Source organism: Schistocerca americana, chromosome 1 (assembly GCF_021461395.2).
Source record: "Schistocerca americana isolate TAMUIC-IGC-003095 chromosome 1, iqSchAmer2.1, whole genome shotgun sequence".
Taxonomy (NCBI): domain Eukaryota; kingdom Metazoa; phylum Arthropoda; class Insecta; order Orthoptera; family Acrididae; genus Schistocerca; species Schistocerca americana.
The window spans coordinates 817,302,936-817,315,072 of NC_060119.1; the positions used below are offsets into that span (position 1 = coordinate 817,302,936).

Here is a 12,137-nt window from a genome sequence, read left to right on the forward strand (position 1 = left end):
AATCTCATTTCTTCATTTTTTCTTAACAATCATCACAGTCACTAAACCAGCGAATAATAGCACAGGATCTTCTCTACACATACACTGAACTCTATGGATAGTATAGTGGGTACTTGTCGGCTGCTGCTCGTCCATCGCGTCCACAAAAATATTGTGGGTTTGAGACGGAGGAAGGCTAAGTGGTTCTAGAATTTACGCGAAAATTCTCAAAGCACTACATATCCCCCCTTGGAAACCACGGAAAGAAGGGACTTCTGCAACAGAAGTAGATGAATATGGAAAGAGGGAAAAATAGATAGGTCCTCAAACGAGAAGTAAGAAAGGAAAAAAGGTAGATGTGGTTGCTAAGATCGAAGAAGAGAAAGAAGACAGCCCCAAAGACAGGAAGCACTTCCCACCCCCCTTCCCCAGGATCCCTACCTCATTGGTCCTCAAGTGAGAAGCCGGAGGAAGTATGGTGTTAAATCACCTCCTACGGAACAGACATTCCCACTTTCACCCTAGGTCCCCGAGAAAATCTTAGCAACCCTATGGAAACGGCAAATGGTGAAGAATCAGGCACACTTGTTTGCAAGGGTCGTTTGAAAATTGTGATGTGTGTTTTGTGTTAGTCATGATTTATCTGTTAGTGTAAATCATGCTTTTACCTGCACTATCCACCCCCTTTCGACTTTGATACAAACCCTCCTATCTATGTCACATCTCATAAAGGGTATAAGATATTTTGTACTAAGTATAAAATTATACATTCCATTATCACAAGCATTTAATTAGTCACACAATATTATATTTTCCAGAAATATAATATTCTATTCAGTTTATTAAGAAAAATATGCTTCAATGACTAACTCTATTATCTTACATTCAGTGTTGAGAATGGTATTCTCATGAATTCAGAAATTATTTTGAAAGTTATGTGCCAAGTATGGTTCTCCCTACTTACTTGGGGCAGCTTTCAAGAAAACCAATTTTGGAATCATTGTGATTGTGACTCATATTAATAGAATATACTATTTTAATGACGTTGATTTCACCTCGACTTCTGCCCACAGATTTGCACAGAAAACTGGTGAAGAGATTACTTACAAGGACTAATTCAGGCAAAAATACAACCTAACTATACGTGGAGACCGCATTGGCTGCTGTCGACATTACAATCGAAACCGCGTGAGATTTAATCTATCTTATTTCAGGGATAACATGCATACCAATTCCCACCTCATGTCACTGCCTAGTTAAGTCAGGATAAATTGGGGCGAGCCGGGACGAGTCATGAGGACAGGTAGGGGCACCCCTGGAATAACCGAGGAAGACGCAATCAACATTCCTAGCGGGCACAAGCCTCTAACAACTGAGGACAACGTAGTCACATACCAGGAGCAATTTTGGGTGAAATAATCATAATTTCTTGCTGGTATGTTTCTCTAATGACCTCTAAGTGGGGGATGATAGAATAGTGTAAGAAGTTTGGGGAATTTGGTGCAGGAAAATTTTATTACAGAAGGAACACCGAAAACAACTGGGGATCCGACGGTCGTCACTTCACCCGTTAACACAGAACATTAACTTCCCCTAGTGGATAGATGACTCCGCCCAGATCCAATGGATCTGATATTAGCTTCACTAGAGCAAGTGCAGACCAGTACTTCTTGTTAAACTTTGTTTGAAAGTCTCCCCACTGCAAAACAATCCCCACTTCAGTAGGTAACACAACATAGGGTGATAAACTTTTTTCTACTTTGTTTTGGATAAGCTTGAATTTTTTCCACACGTCATGCTAGTATCATTAAGTTTAGAAGAAGCAATAGTCGAAACGTTTTCGGAGATTATACTCTCGGTGACTTTTCGATCTATAATTCCTCCAAATTATTCCTCCAGACCACTTATTTTCACTGTGTCAGAGTTAGCTATTCTCTCTCGCAAACTTCTTTCTAGATTTTCTACTCGTGTATTAACGCCTGTAATTTGCAATTGGATTATTGGTATTAATCCGTTATTCTTATCAATGCTCCCTTTTAAAGTATGCAGTCTCTGTTTTACAGCATCAAACTTAACATTACACACATTTTCAAATGATCCTAACCTTCCACAAAGTTCAGATCTTACATTATTACATTTATCTTCAATATCAGATTCTAACTTCTTTGTCAAATCCTGAAATTTCTCATTCTGTCTCTGATTAAATTCGGTGAACACTTGATTTACGTGACTCCTTAACGAACTAGTTAGTCACCTTTCAAACCTATTTTAAAATTTTCTACTTTAGTAGTTAAAGCATCAAAATCAGTTTTCAAATTTCCCATGCCTTCACATAAAAGGATAATTTCCTCACTTTGTTCATCTACTTTAGCACTTAACAATCCTAAAGTTCATTCTGAACAGCCAATCATTGAATCTAATTTAAGACATTGAGCATTTAAAGCTGAATTTAGTTCCTTCCTTTAAGAAGCATTTTGGGCAGTTGAATCTGTCCTCTAGTCATCTATTTTATCATTTAAAGTTTTGATCAAATTCACTAATTCAAACCAGTCTGGCACTACCTTACTTTCATTGGCATGGCTGGTTCTGAAGTTTCTTCGACTAACTGTATGTTTTCCTTAGTTTTACCAATTTTAGATCTTGTGTGCATTTAAAAAAATAGTTATAAGTATAATAAATACACAAATACAGTCTATTGAATAGTTTCTTCAACTTTATACTCAAACAATTATTGTTTTACACTCACCCGGCATAGAGTTTTAGGATGCCTCGGTGAGCGGGTGTGGGTGTGGTATCAGCATTAGTGAACAGCAACTTGTGCCGGTGTTGTAGATTGCTGGTTCCTGCATCGGCATCGGTGCAGTGTAGAATCAGCACCAGTGAACAGCAACTGGTGCGGGTGGCGTCAATTACTGATTTCCGCATTGGCATTGCCATGATGTGTGTGAGAGCTGTATACTCCCGACACTGGATCTTCTTAGTTTAATTATTCTCGTCGCATCTCTTCTTAGTCTAAATACGTCGAGGGCTTCTTTCCGTTCTTTTAGTGTTATTACTTCCTCACATCTTTCCCTTTGCTGCATTCACAAATTTTTTTTTTCCATTTGATTTCTGGGCTAAATCAAGTTTCTCATAACGGTTTTCTCATCTTGTTATACTTGATTGCTATGGCAACATGCAATATCCACTCTTCTCATTTTTGTCTCTAATTCCCGTTTTTTCGGGTTCTTTTTCACCAGTCGCCATGTTCTAATGCTTTGATGATAGAACATGTGGAGTAAATACACAAACTTTATGTTTTCAGCAATTAATGATGTATTGGACTACCGTATTTACTCGAATCTAAGCCGCACTTTTTTCCGGTTTTTGTAATCCAAAAAAAAACGCCTGCGGCTTAGAATCGAGTGCAAAGCAAGCGGAAGTTCTGAAAAATGTTGGTAGGTCCCACCACAACTAACTTCTGCCGTCAAATATATGTAGCGCTACACAGGCATGCTTTGTAGGCACAAAGATAAATACTGGCGCCAAAACCTCCGCGCCAGTAAATAAATTTAAAAGAAAAGGTAGAAGACGAGCTTTTTTTTTCTCCGCCCCGAGTTTCGACCACTGCATTTTCATACATTATCCAACGAAGTAAATACAAATTCCGTATTGTTCATCTTTGAATGTAGCAAAATTTCAATGTACTACGAAAATCCGACTGGCAAGATTGTTTGGGATGTTTGTCAATATGGCCAACTCTACGTTCTGAATTTTTTCCTACCAGTGAGAAGAGATGGTTGCTAATAGGAACCTGATGAAATGTGAATCACATGCAGTATTCTCTTCACCATAAGAATAATACGAATATAAACATTTTGCCATGTATTCTTGCGTGTTTGCTGCTATCTCATTTAAATCCTGTCTGCCTAATAAACTACGAAACTAGAGTGAGACAACAGCAAACGCGGAAAAATATACGTATCGTGTCATGTTTATATTCGTATTATTCTTATGCGTAATAGTGAAACAGTCAGAAATGAAGCACAGCAACTGACTAGATTTTTAAATCTGACTAATTTCTATGCAGAATTTGATGTACTAAAGAAGCGGCCGCAAAGATTTTCAAACGGTGAAAAATTTTCGCCTAACTCTCGTTCAGAACATGTTCTATCATACGCAGTCTATTATTTGGTTCTTGTTGATCATTATCAAAGAAAGCAGCAGTGTAAGTAACAACAAATAGCAGTCTCTTGCCATTGTTTCGCTAATGAGACGATTCCTCTCTCTTTTTTTAAAAAAAATTGTAAGCGGCGGTAGCACACACAAAAGCAAGCCATCCCGCGAGCGGCGACAGGCTGTAAACACGCCCTATCAGAATGCGACAAACAATGCATGACACAGTATAGTAATGCATTTTCAGCTTAGAGTGGCATAAACACATATAACAAAGAAGACAGCACCTATCAGATCAAAGGAAAATACGCAATCGATTCAAATCAGACGAAGCACGTGAAAAAGGAAGGGTACCCGTATAAATACGGACGGAGCGCCTGACGCATAGCGATGGCTACCTGGTAAAGCTTAATTGCTAAGCTTACGACTCGAACCAAACTACTGTAGCTGTATCGTCATTCATTCGACCTAAATTGTGTCTCATATTACAATGGACCAACTTTGTTTCGATTTGGAGGTGCGGCCTAAAACTTTTCTCTCCCCTTGAATTTCGAGTCTCAAATTTCAGGTGCGGCTTAGAATCGGGATTTTTTTTTCTTTTATATCGAGTCTCATTTTTCAGGTGCGGCTTAGATTCGAGTAAATACGGTATGCAGAATAGCACTCTCCCATTCCACATGTAAATAGCTCCGTCTTCTTGTATTTCACTCACTTTTCAAGCTTTAGAAACATTTACTTACCTTTGTAAACTCGTTGGTTTAAGAATCACTCTTAATTTATGAACAGGTCTTGCTTCTAGCAAGTCCCAACACATGAATTACTTAAAAGTTTAATCTCATTTCTTCATTTGTTCTTAACAATCATCACAGTCACTAAACCAGCAAAGAATAGCACAGGCTCTTCTCTACACATACACTGAAACACTATGGATCATACAGCAGGTACTTGCAGCTACCACGTCCACATTTTGCTCGTGACTGTTTTTAGACCAGCACACACAAACACGCAACGCACAGTAGGTTGTATTCGTGTCTCTCACACTTCTATTTAAAATATCATGGGTTCGAGACAGAGGAAGGCCAAGCGGTTCTAGAACTTACGTGGAAATTCTCCTAGCACCACAGCAAGCCCAACTTTTAATTATATTTGACTTTGAGATATTTTAATTCCAATGAAACAACTGTTGTCTATACAGCTTCCTGTGACTTTTGCTTGTGGGTTTTTTATTTCAGAAGTTGTAACCTACTAACACTAAATTACTAGTGGGTGTAATAGCTAATATCCTCTACAAAGTCTATATTTTGCTATATTTATTTTCAATCTGTACATTACATAACTCATGTTTTTATAATTTTACATCTGCATGGTTCCTCCACGCCTTTGAAGTTCATCTAATACATAATCAACATGGTCTTTGTACGATTTCCTAGTAGTTGCACACTTTGATAGCAAAATATTGTTTGTATGGTTGCTAACACCATCTGTCAACAGAAAGTGTTTTCCTAATCATTACATTCTCGATGTACAGTCAGTTTGGCACCTGGCTACACATATGTAAGAGCTGTATTTTAAGTAACTTATGTGCCCACTTTTGTATGGCTTGTTATATAAAATCTGCTTCCAAGGTCATTTATTTTCCTGAGATATCATTTTCATATGGAATTTCTTTGTTTTTACCACAGCTATCCCTGATGCACATCAAATTGATCTGTGACAAAGACCTTTAACAACTCACTGTGTGTCAATTTTGAACAGTTGGCTGCCTCATAGATGGAAGCATTTCTCTATCAACTGAAGACAAACAGAAATGACACTTATTCAAAGACAATTACACTGATGGCACAGCAATTTATGACAGTCACCTGGACACTGGAAAAGGTGGGACTTTTATATAACAGGGTGAGATAGAACCTCAGTCAGCACTGCATGCCCACGAGGTTCGTATGGAATTCTTGTGGTGACCTCTTCCATTCTTCCACCGTTGCAGTTGACTACAGCTAGATAGTCATCGGCACATGTGGAGGACATGCTGCAATTTATCTCCTCAATGGATCTCACACATGCTGGATGGTATTTGAGTCAGAGGAACAGGCAGTCCTGCCCATTCGCAATACACCTCTTGTTCCAAGAGCTCTTCCACCTGCATGTCGTCTGTGAAAATGAAGTAGGGGCCAACTGTACCTCAGAAAAGATGCAGATGGGGAAGGAGTAGTGTCACATTAACTCTGACTAGTGAGTATACAGTGAGATTCGGAGGTCAGTACATCCATGCAACATTATGCCTCCCCACACCGTAACACTTGGACCACCAAAAATGATCATGTTTGACAATGATCCTGGGTGCACTGTGTGTACCATCTCTCGCCATGTGCAGGTATGTCCAGAATCACTACTCAGGACTGAATTTGCTATCAGAGAAGAGCATGTGATCTCATTCCTCATTGCTCCAGTTCCTATGCTCTTTGCACCATCGCAAACAGTGCTGCCAACGTGCGAGTGTTACGGGAACACAGTGTATTGGTTGTTGGGCGAAGAGACCACCCTCACACAGTCTCCATGCCACCGTGCAGTGTGAGATTGTAAGCATTGCAGTCCTATTAAATGTGGTTGCAACTGTGCCTGCTGCTTGATGTTTGCTGCACAATGTACCGATCATCTTATGCTGTAATTGACTGGTCAGCCACCAATTCTCCTTCATACTGCTGTGCCTGTCATTTGAAATGCTCCCCATACATGTGAAATGATACTGTGAGCAACACTGAACTCCTGGACTACACCCACATTTTGTTCTTCCAGTTTCCTGATGGTTCTTGCACTTGTGCTGTTTAATGTGTGTTTCAGGAGACTGAACATGTAAGTTCATCGGTCTCCTATTCATCACCAAGGACAGACTCAGTGTACCTCATTTGTCTGTGTCTAGAGTAAGCTCTATGGGCAAGTATGAGAAAGTTTTCAAACTGTTTGGACTGCATGTATCTGCAGCAGGACTTGGGTACCAGCCTGGTATTCACAGAGTGGGATGCAGGAAACTGCCTGAAAACACACAGGCTGGCCGGCACACAGGACCTTACTGTTAATCTGCAGGTGGATTCGAACTGGGGCCAGCACAGTAGGTTCTTTAACAAGCACAGCTATCTGGGTGGGTTTCTTTCCCATCTGAAGTGATCCAAATGTCTCCAGGCCACGTCACAATGAACACCACCAAAAAGCTCTGCAGCCAATCGAGGACTGACCCACATGCATTTACTCATTCTTTTAACTGCCTCATGCTGCAGAGCCATCCCCATCTAACACTATTGTCACACTGACCTTGTGCCACTCGACATCCAACTTTCTGTATACTGGAAGATCTCTGGCAACACACTCCTGCACTTTCATTCATTTCCACTGAGTAGTTAATATGTTGTTATTTATTGGTCTCATCCTTAAGTTTTTCAGAGTAGTGTACAGAAGAAGCTAAGTAGTACAGTCACTGTGGTGTAGTGGTTATGATACTAGACTGTTGCATGGAGGGTTGCGAGTTCAAAACTCACCTGAACCTTAAAATTTTAATTTCTATATTCGGTTCGAGTACATTCGAAAAGTATCCACAAATACCAGGAATCATTGTACTGGAATGTTCTGTAACTGTATATATACCGTATGTGTTCTGGACAGAGGCAGTTCGCTCCGCACTCTTGTATGTGCAAGTGCTGAATGAACCTTCATTAAGTGAAGATAGTGTTCGTCATTCATCTAATTACACCTTCTTCTACATGACAATATAAAAGGCAGAACTAGGCATCAGGAAAGAAACATCTTGACAATGTTATGTGACAGCATACAGCCTCAAGCAATTTAAAATGCAATAAATTCTCAAAAAAACATCACATATAGTACAATAAATTGAATGATTATAAAAATGTTTATTCACAACATTGAAGTAAGGAGAGGAAAGATTGGAACGAAAAAAAATGAGAACATGGAAAATTGACTATGAACAGCCAGTAATTGTGGGATAGACTCAGTGTTGTAGGGTAAAGAAATTCGTTTAACATTTTTAACCATGTACCCCTGACAGTACGCAAATGGGGAAGCAGTACAGTGTCGTGCACAAGCGAGTGTGCATGTGTCACACACAATACCAGATCTGCGAAGTCTATGAATTACTCGAGCATAAGGAATAGCAGCTGCAAATGTTTGAATTGTTTTGTTGAATACACTTACCTTCCAAATCCACCGGACACTTACTTCATTCTTACCACTGAATGCAGGCTTTCATGGCTGTTATCTGAGATGATGTTCATATACAAACAGTAGTATACCCAGGTAGGAATATCAACAATGTAGGAAAAGATAGATTGCTACTTACCATAAGTAAGACACGTCAAGTTGCACTCAGGCACAATTAGAGGACACTCACATGTAGCTTTTGGTCACAGCCTTTGTCAGCACACACACACACACACACACACACACACGCACGCACGCACGCACGCACACTCCACTCCAGCATCTCGGACTGGAATTCAGCATCACATGGGATGCAAGCCACAATCTGGATGGGGTGGGGAAGGGGAGAAGGAATAGTAGTGTGCAGGTGGGGAGAGAGACAAACATTGTCTGGTGGAGTGTGCAGGGACTATTCTCCAACAGGCACAGTGTCAGGTGGTTGTGGGGCAGATAGGTAGCGGAAAAAAGGATCAAAAAATTAGAGAAGCAGGGAAGCAGGGAAAGACAGGTGGCTGGATTGGCAGAGGGCTGCAAATAAACAGGGTGGGAGATGAGAATGGGGAGGAGATGATAGGACATAAGAGGTGGAAACTGTTGGGTGGAGAGGGTGGGGACAGTATGCTACCATAGGTTGAGGCCAGGGTAATTGCAGAAGCAAACAACTCCCATCTGCGCAGTTCAGAAAAGCTGGTGGTGGAGGAAAGGATCCAGATGGCTCAGGTAGTGAAGCAGCCATTGAAATCCAGTGTGTTATGTTCAGTTGCATGTTGTGCCCCAGGTTGGTCTACTTCCCTCTTGGCCAGTTTGGTGGTGGCCATTCATCCTGGTGGACAGCTGGTTGGTACTCATACAAATATAAAATGCTGTGCAGTGATTGCAGCAGAGCTAGTACATGACATGGCTGCTTTCACAGGTTTATCCTAACCCATCAGGGGCTGAGCCACCTGTGAAAGCACCCATGTCATTTACCAGCTCTGCTACAATCGCTGCACAGCTTTTTATATTAGTACGACTACCAACCAGCTGTCCATCAGGATGAATGCCCACCACACAACTGTGGCCAAGAGCAAAGTGCACCGCCCTGTGACACAACATGCAGCTGAACATGATTCCAATGGCTGCTTCACTACCCGAGCCATCTGGCTCTTTCCCTCCACCACCAGTTTTTCCTAACTGCTTAGAGTTATCCTCCTCTGCTCCCACTCCTGACCTCATCCTACAGTAACATACTGTCCCCTACCCTCCACTCAACAGTTTCCACCCCCTATGTCCTATCATCTCCTCCCATTCTCAACTCCCACCCTGTTTATTTGCAGCCCTCTGCCAATGCATTGACCCATCTTTCCCCACTTCTCTTTTATGTTCCTTTTTCCCCACCTCCCTGCCCCAAAACCTCCTGACACTGCACCTACTGGAGTCTAGTCCCTGCACACACCACCAGACAGCGTTTGTCTCTCCCCACCCATACACCTTCCCCACCTCCTCCAAACTGCTGCTTGCATCCCACGTGATGTTGCATTCCGGCGCAGTGTGTGTGTGTGTGTGTGTGTGTGTGTGTGTGTGTGTGTGTGTGTGTGTGTGTGTGTGTGTGTACTGACAAAGGCTAAGGCCAAAAAACTACGTGTGAGTTTCTTTTAATCATGCCTGCCTGCAAATTGATGTGTCTTCTTCATGGTAAGTAGCAATCTATCTTTTCCTACATTGTTGACAATATTCATATTCGTTTTGCAAGCATTAGGCCATGATCCAAGAGAAAATTCTCTGCCAAACATTTTGTCTTCCAAAGTTGGAGACTTTATCAGAGGCTTTAATCCCTCAGAAAGCAGCTACAGTCTGAAGCTAGATCAACAAGCTGCACAGTTTATAAGTATCCACACAACCATCTGATCACGACGTCATCAGACCAATGCCTACGACTGCCTATGTTATGAAGACTGTTGTGGGAAGAGTTGTTGCTGTTTCCTGATTTATATAGCTCTAAGGCCCACAACTTATTTAATTTCAGTCCTACTTTCCTGTTAAAGTTGTCTCTGTGCCTTTGAATTTTATGGCCTTCCGTACATCTTAGAATACTAATGATTAAATCTCACAAAAAACAGTGACTAAAGTGATTTTTGGTGTTTCCCTGGTTGATCTTGTCTCCCTTCATGCAGGTGTTAATGCTTTTTTTGGTTGTTCTTATGTACACTTGACCACAAGTGCAAGAAATCTCATGTACTCCTGCTGTGGCAAGCAGCAGGTGTAAGATTCTTTGCATATTGGTACAGTGTTAAAACCAATAAGAAAGTTTTGCCAATATTTGAGCATTGTAAAGGACCTACACCTTCCACTTGTCACAGGAAGAGTATATAAAATCCCTTGCACTTTTGGTCCAGTCTACATAAGAAAAACAAAAATAAGAATTAAAACCTGCATAAAGGAACACAAGAACACCTATCACCTGGGCAGGACAGATGTATCAGCATTAGCAGATTGCGCGATAGGACCTACGGACCATAAAATTCTTTCCAGACACTGGCAGTTTAGCAATATCTAATCATTACAACACTAGAATGTATAAAGAAGCCTTTAGAAATTAAAAAGCACAAGAACAGCTTTAACAGAAAAGTGATTGGAATAAGACAAGCTGTTCACCTTAGTGCTAAATAAAACAAACAGCGTCCACTACAAGCACCATAACAGACAATGGTGCAACTCTGCAGTCTGAATCAGAGGTCTGATGATGTCAAGAGCAGAACATTGCGTGGATACACATGAACAGTTCGGCTTGTTGAGCTCCACTGAAACTAACTGCTTTCACAGTTCTTAAAAGCCTCTGATGATGTCTCCAACACTAGAAGACAAAACATTATGCTGAGAAATACACTTCCAAGACTGGCCTAATGTCCATAAAACAAATATCAACAATTCATTAATTCAATCATGCCTGGTTCTTTAAAGGATTGAACTCCGATGTATAAAACAGCTTTAAACATATGATTACTTTACAAATTACAAAGTGTTAAATATTTTAAATTAAGCATGTAAGCAAGAAAAAGTTTAGAAATGGATGGAAATTATGTTTAAAGTTGCTAAGTACTCTCATTATCAAACACTGGATGAATATAGTTTGGATAGTTTGCGTTCCATTTCAAGGTAAAGCAAATTTTTCACATATCTCAATGTTTATGACAGATCTTTTGAACTGTGTTGTAAAATGATTTAATTCCACAGGTATATTCAGTGGTATATGTGGATATTGTCTGAAAACTGTGTTGTGAATATAGTTGCTAGTAAAGAAGTAATAAATAAAAGCATTATGTCTGATGATGAGGTTTTACTGCATGAATAGTGAAAATGTAATAGGCGAAAAGCTTTTCCCTTTCATCACTTTGTTGAGGGTATCACAAAAAGTTCCATAAAGGTTTTAAACTGTGTGTAAAGTTTGTTCGAAGTCATTAAGTGCTCTCATTCTCAAATACTGGAGAAATGATGTCCAGGAATTTGCACATCGTTAGTTACACTGCCATAATACTAAGAACTTCTGTTGTACTTGTCTTATTGTGCTAAAGTTTTAACATACGATTATACCTCTTAATAGACAGATTATGACAGCATTTTAAATTCAGTCAATAACATGAAATATTGAAAATCAAATTTTCGTTGTCACTGCAAGCTATTCAATAAGCAACCTGCAACTGGAACCATATTCCATGTCTGGGCTAAGCAGTCTATATTACTTTAGTGTATATTATGGAATGTATTTAAATAAATGTGTTTATCAGAAATGTTTCGCTTATTTTCCTGGTGGA

The 12,137-nt window shown here is 40.2% G+C and overlaps 1 protein-coding gene across 1 annotated transcript in view; it reads right to left on the bottom strand.

Annotated features, from left to right (window-relative positions):
• LOC124612951 (beta-mannosidase) overlaps positions 1 to 3,293 on the bottom strand; it is a 420,275-nt gene extending 416,982 nt beyond the window's left edge. The window contains exon 1 of the mRNA XM_047141471.1: positions 2,726 to 3,293. Within this exon, the coding sequence (XP_046997427.1) occupies positions 2,726 to 2,916 (191 nt within the window). The 5' untranslated portion in view covers positions 2,917 to 3,293. The remainder of the gene's footprint in view (positions 1 to 2,725) is intronic.
• Between the last annotated feature and the right edge of the window lie 8,844 nt (positions 3,294 to 12,137).